The sequence below is a fragment of the Balaenoptera ricei genome, chromosome 5 (assembly GCF_028023285.1).
Source record: "Balaenoptera ricei isolate mBalRic1 chromosome 5, mBalRic1.hap2, whole genome shotgun sequence".
Taxonomy (NCBI): domain Eukaryota; kingdom Metazoa; phylum Chordata; class Mammalia; order Artiodactyla; family Balaenopteridae; genus Balaenoptera; species Balaenoptera ricei.
This window is the reverse complement of record NC_082643.1, coordinates 140,271,749-140,288,273: the sequence shown is the minus strand read 5'-3', so window position 1 is coordinate 140,288,273 and position 16,525 is coordinate 140,271,749. Positions and strand designations below refer to the sequence as shown.

Below are 16,525 nucleotides of genomic sequence, written 5' to 3'. Positions count from 1 at the left end.
AACCGAAGGCCTCTGGCTTTTCTTTGTGTGTCGTTTATTGATTCCTAATTCAATCTCTTTACTTGTTATAGGTCTATTCACATTTTCTATTTCTTCATGAGTCAGTTTTGGTAGATTGTGTCTTTTGAGGAATTTGTCCATTTTATGGAGTGTATCGGATTTGTTGGCATACAGTGGTTCATAGGATTCCCTTAGAATCCTTTTTATTTCTTTAAGGTCAGTAGTAATAGTCCCTCCTTGGTTCCTGAGGTTAGTAATTTGTGTTTTCCCTCTTTTTTAACTGGGTCAATCAAGCTAGAATTTTGTCAATTTTGTCAGTCTTTTCAAAGAACCAACTTCTGTTTTTGTTGATTTTCTCTTTTCTATTCCATAATTTTGGCTCTAATCTTTTATCTTCTTCCTTTCTGCTTGCTCTAGGTTTAGTTTGTGCTTTTTTCCTAGCATCTTAAAGTGGTGCCTGAAGAGCTTGCCTTGGGGTCAGACTCTGGGTTCAGGTCCCTTCTCTACCACTTCTCAGCGGTGGGAGCTCCCAAAAGACAGCAAGCCTCTCTGAGCTGGGGTTCTTGCATCTTTCGAGAGGGAGAGTAGTACTTGGCTCACAGTTTGGGGGGTGAAATAAGCTGCAGTCTGTCGCGGTATCATCCCTGACACACAAGTGGGTGGTCAGATGTGCCCCTTCCCATCTTTTCCCCTGTCACACACACAGAAGACAGAGGTGCTTCACCAGTAAAGAGACCACTTTCCCATTGTGTATCAGCGACCTTGACCATCATACTCAGAGTCCGACATCCTAGACTATTCTAATGTTTAACTAGAAGGATTTAAAGGTTCCCTTGGGCCTTAGAGAGTTGAGCTGGGGGTTCACGCCCAGGACTCTGCTCTCCTGGTGGCCCTCTAGGTCTGTGTTCACAAGCCTCTCCCGTCCCTGGCTTCATTGGCCCAGGCACTGTGGAGAAGGAGCCAGTCTGCTCAGAAAATTCCAGATCGAACCTTTGGTCAAGAGAACTGGGTTGCTCTGTTAGTAGAAGCCAGACATCCCCCGTCCAGGCTCTGGGCAGACATCCCCCGTCCAGGCTCTGGGCAGACATCCCCCGTCCAGGATCTGGGCAGGCATCCCCCGTCCAGGCGGGCTCACGGGCACCCTAGGGGTGTGGCCAGAGTGCACTGGCCAGCACTGGCTCGACTCCAGGGCGAGGCTTCCTGGGCCGCTGGTCTGGATGGCCCGGCGGGGGCGAGGTGTCTTCAGGCCAGGCTGTAGCACACAGAGCCCTGGACCTTGGTGCTTCACAGCACCGGCCCTGGGCTGCCCTTTGCCCCCGTCCAACTCCTCATCACCTTGGTTCAGGAATAGAAACGCGAAGCACTCACCTTCTCTCCTGGGAGAATGGCTGTCAGCTCTGTGGTCCCCTCTGGCTGTCCCTTCAGAGTCAGAGCTCGTTTGTCCTTCACGTCCTGCCGCACACATGCCGTCGTTGGTGATGGTGTGAGTAGCACACGAGCTGACTTGGCTCATGTGTCTGTGCAGGTGGCGGGAGCGATGGCGCCCCTTGGGGAAGGGAGCGATGACCCCCTGCTGCCAGACCTGCCCCGGGGGCCCCTGCATGCGGCCCGCGCCCGCGCCTCCTTCCCCTGGAAGGAACTGGCGCTGTTCTGGGAAGGGCCGGACATGCTGCGCTTCAAGGTGAGGCTGGGCTGGGCGGCGCCGGGGGACCCTCGCGGTCGGGCAGGGTCTGCTGGGTGGCTGGTTCCTCGGCAGGAAGGTGGGGCGGGCCCTCGGGGAATCATAGGGAGCTGGGAACGAATGAACACAGACAGGTGGAGCTTCCTAAGCCTGGGGCCCTCCGCTCCCCCCTGGGAAGGACTCTCACCTCTGTCCCTGCATTTCTGGGTTAGACTGCACGTCTGAGGCCATGAGACGTGGCCATGAGAAATCCACATAAGCCAGAGCATAGCGACTTTCCATGCTTTACCTCCAAATCAGCCATTCCGTGCCCCCTGCGTTTCCAGAAAAACATCTTCTCGGCTCTGGAGAACGACCCCCTCTTCGCCCATCCCCCCGGCAGTCTCTCGCTGGAGAAGTACCGGGAGCTGAACTTCCTGCGCTGCAAGCGGGTCTTCGAATACGACTTCCTCCGCGTGGAGGACTTCCTGGGGAGCCCGCAGAGGGTCCTGGCGCTGATCCAGTGCCTGGGCATGTACGACTGGTCCCTGGCCACCAAGTTCTTCCTGCACACGCTGGTGAGTCGGCCCCAGGAGAGGAGAGGAGAGAGATCCCCACTCTCACCCTGCGCCCCGGGGCCACGACGGCTGTCTGTCCACGTGGACCTAAGGCACACTCGGCCCGTGAGAGGGAGACAGGTGCCTTTGTGGGTTCGTGGTTGTCAGCGTTTGCCTGCTTCTAAAGTTTTGGGAGATCTGTGCGTTGGGGAAATGTTCATTTAGAGCGATTTCTAGAAAATAAGATAGGAAACAAAAGCAGAGATGAGAACGTGTGGGCAGATCTTGTGACTTTTAGTGAGAAGGCCGATGTTTTTTCAGCCATTTATGCAAATATTTACGCGTTAAGTCCTTGGATAAAGTGCAGTGCTGTGAAGTTAAAGCCCCATAGGAACAGGAGCTTTGGGACTTTTGCTTTATACCAAAAAAGAAAGAAAGAAAGGGAGGGAGAGAGAGAGAGAGAAAGAGAGAGAGAGAGAGAAAAGAGAGAGAGAGAGAAAGTAGGTCAAAGGTGAAGCCCGTGTTTCTGCCTCAAATACATGGGTAGAGCTGAACTTGAGAAGGCGGCCTCATCCACGTGCTGTGTGAAGGAAAGGTGGGCTCACTCTGCCCTTCCTGCACCCTCATCCCTCACCCAATCCCCATCTCCTTGCTGTTCATGGACCCGCACAGTTCTGTGTAACTCACGTGAACTGCTTGGGACAAGGACCCAGGTCTCGCCACTGCACGAGCTCAAGGCTGTGTCTCAGGGGACCCTGGACCTTGGACGCCAGTGCCCTTACCTCTGGGAACCTGGTGACCTCGCTGTGGGACGCTGTGGTGCTGAGGGACCGTGGTAGGGTGGGTGTGAAGTCCCAGGGGGGCAGCACTCATTAGCTTCCACCCTTTTACATCATGATGTTATATTTTCAGACCTTTGGATCAGCGATCTACAACTCTGGTTCTGAAAGGCATTTCAAATATCTTCCAAAGATCTTCAATATGGAGGTCAGTGGAGGTTCGTGGTAAGTCGCGAGCTCATATCCTGTTCCCTGTTCCCCTTAGAGGTTTGTGGAAGGGGCAGCTTGCAGCAGAGGGTAGGGATGCCCGTCTTATTTCATGATGTTCTCAGGCTTTTCACCAAATAGCTAAGGCTGTTGTTTACCACACTGGGGTGTGCCAGATTCCCAGCGTTATAGGAATTTAGGTTTTTGTTATCGAGGTAAAGCCTCCCGTTCTCTCCTGCCGCCCGGGAGCCGTTCTTGCCGCCGTGCTGACTTAGCGAGGCCGCCGTCCGCTCATCCAACCTGCTGTTCTCACAGGCGGGAGCTGCGGCCGGCGGCCGGCACGGCGGGATGGCTCAGTAAGGTCACTGGTTGTTAGATAGGAAGTGGAGATTTGGGGCTTTGATGGGTGGTTTAGGCCGTAAGGGAAGGGTGTTGGCAGGGTCCCTCCACGAAGGGGACCCTCGCCTTACATCGTTTTCTGTTTCCACATTAGATTTTTGGATGCTTTGCTCTGACTGAAGTGAGTCACGGGAGTAATACCAAGGCCATGCGGACGACCGCTCACTATGACCCCACCACTGAGGTAGGTGATACCCGCCCGTCTGTCTGTGGGCTTCGAGCACATGAAACGTGGTGTTGTCATGTAATTAGACCAAGAAACCCGTCTTTCTACGTGAGTGCACACTGAGATCTGTCACGCAGAACAGTGGAGCTTAGGAGATAAAGGCTGTGAGAGGTGAAACCCAGTCCCACCCGGAAATCTGTCCTGGTTTGGATTTGGGTGGAATTTGAATGTGGTGAAGGCACGAGCTATCGTTTGGTAAAATTTATTTCTTTGTTTACCAGGTTTGGTGTATGATTTGTAAACTGTTCAATCTGCTCCTGCTTTGTAGAACAAACAGTAAAGAAGATTCTCTGTGACCCCTGTCCCTCTCTAGCTGTCTGTCTGCATCCCCTGCCTGTGGCCAGGCTCTTTCGGGCAGTGGCCCGGCCCCTCCGGTCCTGGCACTCCTCCTGCATTCGTGGATTCTCGTGGCACGTGTCCGTGGGATCCCGGCGGTCCTTGCTGTCAGGGGGCACGTGCTCTAGAGGAGGCGAGCCTGTGAACAGATGGGGTCGTGGTGTGTGGGGCGGTCGGCACTGTGGACGGCAGTGAGGGAGGCGGAGAGGACGGGGCGTGCGGGGGATCTGTGACCTCTGCTGCTCGCATCCTGCGGCCCCTCTGCCATCACTGGCGTCGGGCCCCTTTGCCCCCTTGTCTCCCAGAGGCCCGCGTCCTTCTGCCACTTTCTCATGGTTCTGGTGTCGTGGGACCCTTTGGCCTTCACCCGCCCAGTTGGTCGTGTGGTTCGGCAGAGTGAAGCCGTGTCCCGTGCGTCTGCTCACCACGTGGCCAGTCATTCACGGGGCAGTGCCGGCCGAGTGTGGGCTGTGTGCCTGCCGTGCTGCAGGCTGGGGGCTCAAGAGGATGAACCCGAGGAGCCCCCGGCGGAGCAGGGGCAGTGGAGGGGGTCACAGCGGGCGCCCGCAGGCTGCCGGGTGGCGCCTGGGAGCAGAACCGGGGGCCAGCCACGCTCTCGGGGCTGAGAGCAGGCCGCATGGCCTCTTGGGTTCTTACCTGTCATTTAAGCCACGACGTACCTTTGTCTGAACCCAGGTCTTTCTGGCTCTCGGCCTTCTCTTTCCTCGGCTCCCGTGCCCCTGGGCTCTCGGTGGAGGGGGAAGGGGGGCTTCCAACTCCGGCACAGAGAGGTCAGTGCCTCTTTGGCCTGGTGGCCTGGGCGGAACGCGACAGGCAGTTGTTTCTGACCCCGTTCCCCTTGGCGTTTGTCCTTAAGTGCAGATCGGTCAAGATTAGGATCCCCGAGCCTCCCACGGGCCGCGGGTTGTGTTGGTCTAGACAACGGGTATTTGTTGAGCACCTACTGTGTGCTAGAAGCTGCGGCGAGGGCCTGGACTCATAGCGGTGAGCAGGCCGGTGGGCCTCTTATGCTGGAGGGGAGATGCCGACGGTCACCGGCGTGGAGAAGCTGGGTGTGCCCGGGCTGTGGAGACGCGGGGGGTGAGGGGAGAGTGTGGAGGGTGCGGGGACGGTGCCTGTGTAGTGCCTCGTGCAGTAGCACACGTACAGCTTATAAAATCATACACACCGCCGGCTACAGAAGGAAATTCTCCCTGTGAGTCCTGCAAGAACAAGGAAAGCTGAACTGGAGCTGGCCTCCAGGGGCCTCGGGAATTTATGCGGGAGGTGACACGCTCTCCTCTGCCCGCAGGCGCTGTCCGTCCAGTGACCAGGAGGCCCTCTCCTTGGAGTGGCTCAGTCTTTCCCGGGCCCTCCAGTGGGCGCCTCCCTGGGGGCAGCCCCCAGCCCTGCTTTCCTCTTGCTCTCCTGCTGTGTCCTGCCTCCCCAGGGCCCCGGCTGTGTCCTCCTGTCTGCTCCTTCTTTAATTCCTGTGCTTGTCTGCCTCGTGCTCCTGGGCTCGTGGGGCGTCATCCCCCCGTCATCTCCCCTAGCCTGTAGGTGGGAGAGACAGGGCGAGCAGAGGGACAGAACGTCGTGGATCAGAGGCGGATGAGGGGTCAGGCAGGCGTGAGGCAGAGGAGGGGACCCGTCCCTCCTCCCAAAGGCCGTGTTCAGGGGAGGCTTGCTGGGAAGGTAAACGCTGTCGGGCGTTGGCAGCTTCCAAGGTATCTTGCGTATAGTTTATTGTTCGACATACTGGTCATCGTTTTCCATAGGAAGGTGCTTCTTTAAGTCATAAGACCCAGGATATGCTCTGTTTAAAAGCAGGGCTACCTGTGCCATGCAGGAGATAACCTTCAGCCCGTTCTTGCTCTTTCCTCAAAAGATTTTGAACAGAGAAAATTGAGTGTGTCAAAGAGAGAAAGAAATTCCGTGTATTCCCCAGTCTCCAACTGTAACTTTAATTTTTTTTCCTCGTGCAGGAAATCATCATACATTCGCCTGATTTCGAAGCCGCCAAGTTCTGGGTTGGCAATATGGGCAAGACGGCTACGCACGCGGTGGTGTTCGCTCAGCTGTACACGCCAGGGGGCCAGTGCCACGGGCTGCACCCCTTTGTCGTGCAGGTAGGGGCAGGTTTTACCCGGGGGTGTCTGGCCAGTCTGGAGACATTTTCATCACAGCTGGGGACGGGGTGCTTCTGGCATCTGGGGTACAGACCAAGGGTGCCTTAAACACCTTGTAGTACCCACGACAGCCCTGCTGCCACCCCCCGCCAGAAGCCTGATCAGCCCCAAATGTCAGTGTGCTGCCGCTGAGAAACCCTGAGCCCAGGATCATCTGGGGGAGAATCCCCATCCTCCTGGGGGCCACACTGGCATGGTGGGACACCTGTCCCCACCCCCCAGGCTCTGGCAGCCGGTCTCAGGGGCTCCAGGCGTTCCGACGTGAAGTCTGACTTGGGGGCTTTCATGTAGCCCCTTCCTGGGTCACAAACGGAGCTTTGGCCATCGGGGGGTGTCTGGGATGGCCGGCCTGTTTCCCGCTGCCAAGGGCGGCTGCAGTGTCCCTGGACTTGGAGCTCTGGGAGGTTCTCCAGGACCTTTCTATCTGGGCTGACTGGATACTGAATGACACCCTGCTTCCCCCGCCCTCAGACCCATCCTGGCATTTTTTATTCTCAAAGGCTTTTCTGATGGGGGCGGTGCTCTCATGAGAGAAGAAAATAATCATTTTTTTTAAATTGAGCTGAAATTCATGTAACATGCAATTAACCATTTTATTTATTTTTAAATTAAATTAAATTAATTTATTTTTTTGGCTGCGCTGTGTGGCTTGCGGGATCTTAGTTCCCCGACCAGGGATTGAACCCGGGCCCACGGCAGTGAAAGCACAGAGTCTGAACCACTGGACCGCCAGGGAATTACCAAAATTAACCATTTTAAAGTGAACAATTTAGTGGCATTTAGGGAATTCACGATGTTGTATCTCTCTAGTTTCAGAGCGTTTCCTTTCTAGAAGAAACCCCGCCCTCATTCAGCACTGCCTCCCTGCCACCCTCCCCAGCTCTGGCAACCAGTGGTCTGCTTTCTGTCTCTATGCATCTGCCTCTTCTGGATGTTTCATATAAAACGCATCATGCACTATGTGACCTTTTGTGTCTGACATCTTTCTCTTCACGTGTTTTTGAAGTTCATCCACGTCGCAGCCTGTCCCAGGACCCCCTTCCTTTTTAAGCCTGAATGATCCATTATATGGATGGTCCACAGTTTGTGTATGCATTCGTCCTTTGATGGATCTTGGGTGGTTTCACCTTTTGGCTGTCGGGAGTAATGTCCCTGTCAACATTCATGAGCAGTGTCTGTTTGGACACCAGTCTTCAGTTCTTTGGGGTAGGTACCTAGGAGTGGAATTGCTGGGTCGTATGGTCATTCTGTTTTAAACTTTTTGTAGAATCCCATACTAGTTTCCACCATTTTACATCCCCACCTGCAATGCCGAGGGCTCCAGTTTCTTCACGTCCTCACCAACACTTGTTATTTTCCTTTTTTTCCCCCATAACCACCCTAGTGGGTATGAAGCAGTATCTGGTTGTGATTTTGATTTGCATTTTCTTAATAACCAATGATGTAGAACATATTTTCCTGTGCCATTTGCTTATCTTCTTTGTCAAAATGTCTATTCAAATCCTTTGCCCTGTGGAACCAAGCAGGGACTGAGAAAGCAAAGGCTGTTTGCTCAGAGGTGGCTGAGCTGGGGGTCAGCCTTCGTCATTGTGATTGGCAGAGACCCAGAGGCAGGCAGAGGAGTGGGTGAGCTTCCCAGTGGGGAAAAGGGGGCTCAGGGTGCCTGATGGGGCTGGAGGCCTGGTTGGGGGGAGGGGCTACCGGAAGAGGGAGGCATCCCTTGTGACTATTCAGGGGACAGGTTGGACCTTCTGGGGTTGGTCCTGAGTTGGAAGCAGGACAACGATTAGGCAGGCTGTCAGTATTGATCGAGTCCTGGCCGATTGTTCAGGGGTGGCTGTTTGGCTTCCTGGCTTGTCACTAGAGACAGCAGTCTGCCCTCCTGCAGGTCTGACTCCCACCAGGCTGGCTTCCGGGGCTGGCGGCTGCGGGCCGAGGGTCAGAGCCCTGCTTTCACACGTGGTCTGGTCATCGTCCAGTTGTATGTTCAGACTCTCAGTTCATTTCTTAATCGGATTGTTTGTGATTTTTGGTGAGTCACAAGGGTTCTTTATATATTCTGCATACTAAGCCTTATCAGATGGATGGTGTGCAAAATTTCCTCCTGTTCTAAAATTATCTTCACTTTCTCGATAACGTCCTCTGTGCACAAGGGCTTGAATTTTGACAACGTCCAGTTGACCCATTTCCCTTTGGTGCTCATGTCCTTATTTTTCAATTTGCAATGAACCCCTGCAGACCAGGTGTATTTTTTGATACCTAAGGCCACCATACACTGTTTCTGGAGTACAGATTTGTACCCGAAGTGAACTTCCTATGGAAATTGGATTTGAATGCAATGTCTTTCAGTGTCTCTGGTTCTTAGACTATAGAGCCATGGTGTTCTGGATTCTGTTACACGTTGTGCTTTAAACACTCGGTAGGATGTTGTCGCCCCTCCATCTGGCATATCCTCTCTGTGTAATTAGTGCATATCCAGTGCAGGCTCGAGGGTGGCGTGAATCCTGTCCTCCTGGAGTTTACCGTCTACTCAGAAAGAGAGGTTGACATAAGTCATCACAAAACTATTTAATTAGAATGTGATATGTGCCATAGGTCATTAGCTGATACAGTGGAGGGGTATAGTTTTTTTTATTGGAAAATTCAACAGGATTAGTTTAATACAGTGTAGTGGCTTACACTACTTAGGTACGAATACTTCTTTTTCTTTAAGTAAAAAAGTTTTTTTTTTTTATTGAGGTATACTTGATTTACAACGTTATATTAGTTTCAGGTGTACAATACAGTAATTCAAAATTTTTATAGATTATACTCCATTTAAAGTTATTATTAAATATTGGCTATATTCCCTGTGCTATACAACGTATCCTTGTAGCTTATTTACTTTATACGTAGTAGTGTGTACCTACCGGAGGGCATAACTTATTGCAGGTTTGTTATCATATCAGGTGGACAGTCTCCAAATATTGTGGGAAATGTTATATGTAAATTGATACAATTAAATACTTTTGAGAAGAGGAGACCGTTAACTTAATTCTGGTTTTGACTTTAGTGAGCGTCCTTTCCTTGATTTGAGAGGTTAACATGAAGTTTGTAAGGACTATGTTATCATTTCTTTCTAGATGAACTGAAAACTGGCATTAGCAGTATTTTTCTGTTTGATGACTTGAAAATCACTAACTGTTTTTTATATCTCTTCTCCTCTCCATCTTTTTTGTAAAACTGTTTTTTTCTGTTTCCTAAGGATTTCAAGAGTTTTTATCTGAATCTTTACTGAGCCTTATTGTTTGTCGCTAGCCTTCAATTTTATTTTATCTGTATTATAAAGTTCAACTAAATTAGCTAACTGTTCCACTGAAAGAGAGAAAAACTAGCAATTCATACAAACAGCTAAATTTCTAATAGTGCAAATTCAGTAGTTCTTTAACACGGATGTTTTTGTCAGCCTTCGTGCCGTTGGCATTCGGGGCTGGAAAATTCCAGGCTGCGGGACCACCCTATACAGGATGCTTAGCATTGCTGGCCTCTACCCACTTGACGCCTGTAGTACCCGCCACTCATGACAACCAAAAATATCAGCAGACATCGGCAAATGACACTGGGAGGGGAGGGTGGCACAATCACGCCTGGTACAAATCACTAAAAGTCTTTGAGAACGAAACTCCATGCTGTCCGCTTAGGGCGCACGAAGCGAGGGCCAGTCAGCTAGCTGTCTGTGTGTGTGTTAGTAAGTATATTTACTGGAAACTCATTTGGGGGAGCAGAGATTTACAGAAATACTCCACAGCAAGTATGCGCACAACCGTTTTGTCATTTCATTAAAAGCCAGTGGAAAGTCCTCCATCTAAAACGTGACTGGGACACGCCTGGCATTCTCCAGGCAGCACGTACTAATCAGCTCCTACGTCAGCGTCCTGGGGCCACCATAACCAAACAAAGCACCACAGACTGGGGGCCTGAAACCACAGAAATTTACTCTCCACAGTCTGGAGGCCAGAGGTCTGAAATCAAGGTGTCAGAAAGTCCACACTCCCCCCGGAGGCTCCATGGGAGGGTCCTTCCTCTGTCTCTTCCAGCTTCTGGTGACCCCAGAGTTCCTGGGCTGTGGCCGCTTCCCTCTCGTCTCTGCTTCCGTCTGCACGTGGCCCCACTCTCTCCATGCCCTCTCCTCCCCTGACTCTTGGAGGACAGCGGTCATTGGATTCAGGGCCCACCCAGATAACCCAGAGGGACCTCACCTCCAGATCCTTAATTACATCTGCAAGGACCCTGTGTCCCATCAAGGTCACATGTTTGGAGGACACTTTAACCCACGGCAGCTACACGGAGGGAGCCTGTGGCTGGGTCACTGGGGGTTTCGAACATTTTCATCTTGATATTCGTGTGGTCATAAGAGTTGCCATCTGTGGTTTGTGCAGATTCGGGACCCGAAGACCCTTCTTCCCATGCCAGGGGTGATGGTTGGCGACATCGGAAAGAAGCTTGGACAGAACGGTCTGGACAATGGGTGAGTGCGTACCTTGTGCTTGACGGTCACTCCTCCAGGGGTCGTTCCTCAAGGCTGCCTGCTCAGTACGTCCTACCTGTGAGCCCACCGGGTCCCTCAGTGCTGTCCCCGTACCCTCCCAGACTCCTGCGGGATGCGCCTCACCTCTGCACCTGAGATCATGCTGGAAAGGGCCGGGTCCTGTTTGTACTCCCAACTTCAGGAGACATAAGTGGCCCCAAGTGCAGAGCACACAAACTTCTCCCCGGCAGCTGGCCGCTCCAGCTCTCAGGCCAGGCTCAGGCTGGACACCTGTCTCCCGTGGGGCCTCAGCCTGTGACCCGGGCCTGCTCCCCATCCTGGAGCTCAGGCACCCAACAGGTGTCCACGCTGCTTCTGGGGATAGAGCCGGGTTCCGGGTAGCGGGGGCAGAGTGGTCTGAGATGAGACCTGGGCTTGGGGAGCTGGAGGGGGGCGGGTGAGCAGGGAAGCCACGTCAGGAAGGGCCTTGGAGTCTCCCTGGGGGATTCCTGGGCTCATTCTCGGCATGAGGTTTGGAATCAGACAGATCTGGGTTCAAATCCTGGGTCCACCTCTGCCTCTTTGTGTTGTCTCGACCAGCTTTCTTGGCCGTCTCCTCGTCTGTAAGGTGGGCATGATGTCCGCAAGCCGGGCCCCCACGTAGCCCTGCCTGGGGGCCGGGCACGGTCTTACCGACCTTTGCTACCTGTCAGCGCTCCCCGACCTGCGCCTGCGGGCGGGACTCACATGCCGTCTCCCGGAAAGCCTGGCTGAGATGCTTTGTGCCCCTCTGTTCTCCTGAGATGCTTTCTACCTGGGGGGGAAGCACAGCCGGGGGTTCCTTAGTCGTGTACCTCACACTGTGTCTCGGGAACGTTTGCATACCTGCCGCTTCGTCGGGGGGCAGAGAACAGAGGAACCCGCCTCGCCGTAGTTTGACCCCGCTGGTTATCCTGACCCCGGTCATCTTGAGTGTAAATCAGGAGGCAGTTCATCTCCGAGACAGAAGCTGGGCCAGGTGGTCTCCCACCACCCTAAGCATGGAGAAACCTCCTTTCAGCTGTCGCCCCTCCCCAGAGGTAGGGGAGCTGGGGGCACGGAGAGTGTCTCAAACCTCTGCTTGGACCCTCAGAACAGGTGGGGCCCCAGCCTGTACCAGACAGGGCGGGAGAACCATCGATTTTCACTCTGTGTAGCTGGAGGAGAGAATGGAAGGATGTCGCTAAAAAGTGAAACCAGAAACACACACACACACACACACACACACACACACACACACACAGCCCTTCTAACCTATACCTGTCTAGAGCTTCGAGTGCCTCTCTCGCTGGCCTGTGAAAAGAGCCTGTTAATTAACGCTGGAGCCCGGGGTGGGGGGAGGAGGGTGTCAGTTTCCTTCCATCACTGCTTTGTGCGGGTGCATGGGGCCCCCCCGGCAGGGACGGGCCATGTGGCCTGTGGTCCTTGGGGCAGGGGAAGCTCTGCAGCCCTCAAAGCGAGGCCGCCACGCGGCTCGGTGTGTTTGAGAAGATGCACCCGATCTGGCCGAGGTGAGCCAGCATCAAGGAGGACCGTGCGGGAGGTGGAGGTGGAAGGCCCCGTCTTGCTCTGCACTCTGTGACCACCAGCGTCCTTTTATCAGATCCACGCGTCCCAGTGTGGGACCCGGAAAATGCGTGTGTGGTGACTCCGTCTGTGGAAGGGTCTGTGCTCACACGTAAGGCCGGGCAGGTGTATCTCCAGGCGCCTGGCGGTGGGAAATGACCCTCCAGCTGTGAACAAGTGCTCCCGGGTCACTGCCGTCCAAGGAAGGCCTTGGGCGAGGTCACAGATCTCCAGTCCCCGTTCGTTTGGTTTTACGAGTTAGAACCTTTAACACCGTTTTGGGACATCCGTGAAAAACCCTGCACTTGGTTCTCCCAAATCAAGTCCCGTTTTAGAGCCTGAGTATTTGTCTCTTATGGCCATGGTCCCAGGGAGTCACGCCGACGTCGCCAAGGCCCTCCTAAATAAACATGTCACGTCAGAGGAGCCAAGCTCTTCTGAGACTCAGCAGTGCCAGCCCGGGTGCCGCCAGGGGGCAGCATGGTGACCACCCTGAAGCCGGCTCAGAGCGGCCCCCCCCCCCCCCAACCAGAGCCGCCGTTCCCACGGGGCCACTTGGAGGCCGGCGGGCGGGACGTGGAAGCAGCCGTACCCGGTCCCTGAGCCTTTGAAGGTTCCGTGGTGCCTGGGGTCCCTCGGCCCCTGGGCCGGGGCTGGGATGTGGGCCAGGGGCGGTGACGCAGGCAGTGCCCGCCCCGCCAGAAGCGCAGCTGTGCCCGCCAGCTTCGGGGCGCACGCCCACCAGAGGGCGCGCGGGTCTGGGTCCCCGGCTTTCCCTGCTTGCCTGCTGCGTGCGGAGCAGTGTCGCGACTGAGTGAGTTCTGCCTGAGATCTTTTATTTTGAAAAAGTGGTTAACGATTCATAGGTAGGTCACAAGAATTCGCGCGTCTGTGGGAACACTGTCTGGAAATCAGAGGCAGACGTAAATCGCACGGATTACTTTTAGCCAAATAACTCTGAAAGCAAACCAGTAAATGATCCCTCAAGTGAACTGTTGAACCTCACCTTCAAGGTGGGCTGCAGGGCTTCCTCACACTTGCTCAGAGGTGAGGCGGGGAAGCATCTCGAGAGCGGCTGGGAGGACGTCCCACGAGGCGCTGGGGCCCCGGTGGGGCTGGGGCAGCAGTGAGAGGCCCCAGGAGCAAGGAGGTCACTGGGACGTGGAGCGAGAGGCCCGGGAGGAAGGGGGTGCGGCGCCTGGGAGCAGGGCCTGCCGCCCGCAAGCTCCCCAGCCCTGCCGTATGCTCACACTGTCGGGTCACACACCCCAAGTCACGCACACCCCATGTCAGATACAACCTATGCGGCCCCCGCCCCCCCCCGTGCCCTCTGGGGACACTGGGGATTCTGACCAGGCTGGCCAGCGTCGACTGTTTCTGGAACAGCCTTTGCCACATGGCAGTGCTCAGGAGAATGTGTAAAATTTTGATTTCAGTTAAAGTCCAGCGAATACTTTCGCAACTATAAATATATTCAGCCTTGTTGCATCCCTGTGCGGCAGGGAGGGGTGAAGATTTTCCACTCCTTAAAAAGGGCGCTCTGAGCTGACAGCATCAGACTTGGAGGAGCATTCCTTGCCTTTCAAGTGACGAGCTGGACCAGACCAGGGACATCGGCACTGAGGCCGGGCGTTCTTGAGACGTGGGTGTCTGAACCCGCCAAAGGCTCCCGGGGCCAGTCAGAGCCACCCCACAAAGGCCCTGACGAGTGGCTCCCTCCAGGCAGTGCCTTCGGATGCTTGGGCCGGGCCTGCGTTTCACACGCCGGAGGGAGACCCTGGCCTGGATGCTGGTGGGGGCCTGGCGGCCTCGCGTGCAGAAATCCTAGTCGCTTCCGAAGGAATTGGGGAGGGGCCCCTCCAGCCGCCCCGCGCCCAGCCCCGGGTCTCAGCTCTTCCCCAGGTGCACTGGCTGTGTCACCCCTCAAGGCTGCCCCGGGACTCGGGGTTCTGTGGGGGTGCACCAGCGCCCTAAGGACAATGTCTCGCCGCTGTTGACTCATCCCCGGCACTTATTACGTGTCTGCTAGGTGCCAGGCACGTGGCCCCCTTCTAACAGGGTCACTAACTGCCACCGAGAAGCAAGTGGCTCAGTGGGCAACGTGGCCAGGACCGCCATCTAATGGTGCTGTGGGACCCCTGGGTGCTCACCTCGGGGCAGGGGTGGGAATCGTGGCAGGCATCTTGGAGGAGGTGGCAGCACTCTGAGGGCCGTCGGCCCAGAGGCCAGGAGAGGGCCTGGCCGGCTTGACGGTCACAGGCAGATGTGACCCAGCTGCGGGCTGCGGGCTACCAGGAGGCCGGTGCTGTCGCAGCAGCTGACAGGGGTCCCGCCGGAGGGCTTACCACGTTTTCCTACGGGTTTAGATTCTGTTGGCCCCAGGGACCCAAGATTCTCGTGCCGGGTGTGACCATTCCGAGCTGAAGTTTAAAAAGGCCTCTGCTCCCGTGTGCGGGACAGGGGCACGAGGTGGGGTCTGGAAAGAGCCAAGGGGAGACTGTTGCAGGAGATGGGGCAAGAAGAGGTACAGACCATCGAGACACAGCTCGGGGTGGGGGGGCGCCGTGGCTCGGGACGGTGCCTGGGAAGCCGCACAGCCTGGGATCCAAGGAGGAGCTGGGGGGTGGCACGAGGAGCTGCCCCCCTTCTCCGCAGGGCGCCGCTGCTCTTCCCAGAGCCGCTTCCCGTGGTTCCGTAAAAGAATGTTCCGTGTGACATCGAAACTGCTTAGAAATCAGATAAGGCACCATCGGAACTATTGATATTTTAAGATGGTTTGGGTTTTTTTGCACAGTTTCTGTACCACCCGTTACTTCGCATAACCTTGTTCCCTGCACTATCGTGAGACAGATTTTCCTTCCTGACAACCACAGAAGATACCTTCGATTACTGACACACGCGTGATCCCCAGGGATGCGTGTGCACGCGTGTTCTCAGCTGCTCAGGGGAGCTGACTCGCCTGCCTCTGGAGCCCTAATGGGATGGTGCGGTTCTCCTGTTTGACGTGGGACGTTTAAAACCTCAGATTGCTGACTTTGTCACTCCGTGCGTGGACTCTGGCGTGGGATTCAAGTGTGAGAACCGGAGATTCTCATCTTTACGAAAACGGTCCCGCCTTTTCTGCTGAATGACCGGTCCCGGGTGTTCTGGCCGCAGCGAGCGAGGACGTTTCCTCCCAGCGTGCAGTGTAGCGGGAGCCCGCGTGCAGCCCTGAGGCCCGAGCGCCGGGGGTAGGGGCGTGGGGGGGCTGGCCTCCATCATTACCAGCAGACGGCCGCTTTATCTCACGCAGAGCCCATCACTCACACCACCTTTTGCTTACGCCTGCTTTTTTGGATAGAACAATTTGTTGAAATGTCCTGTCTACTGGTGCCTTCTCTCTCCTGCGTTTTTGTCTTGTTGGGTTTTTTGGGTTTTTTGTGGGGGGATTATGTCACCTTTTGAGCTGTCCTTTGCTTTTATTTGACTGAGTTTCAGGAGGGAGAGGAGATAAGCCCCGGGGGCCGACCCCAGTTTAACCAGAAGCGCTGTGTCTCCGCACAGATTTGCCATGTTCCACAAGGTCAGGATTCCTCGCCAGGACCTGCTGAACCGCTCAGGAGATATCACCCCCGAGGGCACCTACGTCACCCATGTTAAGGTACAGCTGCCTCCAGGCCCACAGGACACCCACCCTCTGTGCTCAGAGGGGGATAGTCACCACAGGAGCCGTGGCCCGTGCAGACCTGCCTAGGATCAGGTCCCAGTGCCGCCAACAGGGACGGGAGTGCTTGGGTCGGCCACACCCCCAGGGCCCCGAGCACGATGACCTCCCCCCACCCCGCCCCTGCCAGCCCCCCGGCACTTCAGTTAGGGAGGTTGCCCCCGCCAGTTCTGTTTCCCACCAGGGGCTTAAGAGTGAAGGGTCGCCTGGTGGGCTGTGCATCAACGGGGGTGACAGTGTCCTCTGGTGTCTGGGGCTGACCACACACCTAAGTTCATTGAGTGTAGACATGCAGTGGCACGGCCCCGGGCGCTTTCCAGACGTGGCCAAGTCAGGGTAGCTGAGCCCTCCCGGTCC

The 16,525-nt window shown here is 55.3% G+C and overlaps 1 protein-coding gene across 3 annotated transcripts in view; it reads left to right on the top strand.

The window, feature by feature from the left end:
* Positions 1-16,525, top strand: part of ACOX3 (acyl-CoA oxidase 3, pristanoyl) — a 47,487-nt gene that overhangs the window by 5,291 nt on the left and 25,671 nt on the right. For all 3 annotated transcript variants that reach the window (XM_059923660.1, XM_059923659.1, XM_059923661.1), the window contains exons 2-8: positions 1,526-1,681; positions 2,008-2,238; positions 3,130-3,204; positions 3,697-3,786; positions 6,150-6,293; positions 10,772-10,860; positions 16,009-16,105. In XM_059923660.1, the coding sequence (XP_059779643.1) occupies positions 1,538-1,681; positions 2,008-2,238; positions 3,130-3,204; positions 3,697-3,786; positions 6,150-6,293; positions 10,772-10,860; positions 16,009-16,105 (870 nt within the window). In that variant the 5' untranslated portion in view covers positions 1,526-1,537. The remainder of the gene's footprint in view (positions 1-1,525; positions 1,682-2,007; positions 2,239-3,129; positions 3,205-3,696; positions 3,787-6,149; positions 6,294-10,771; positions 10,861-16,008; positions 16,106-16,525) is intronic.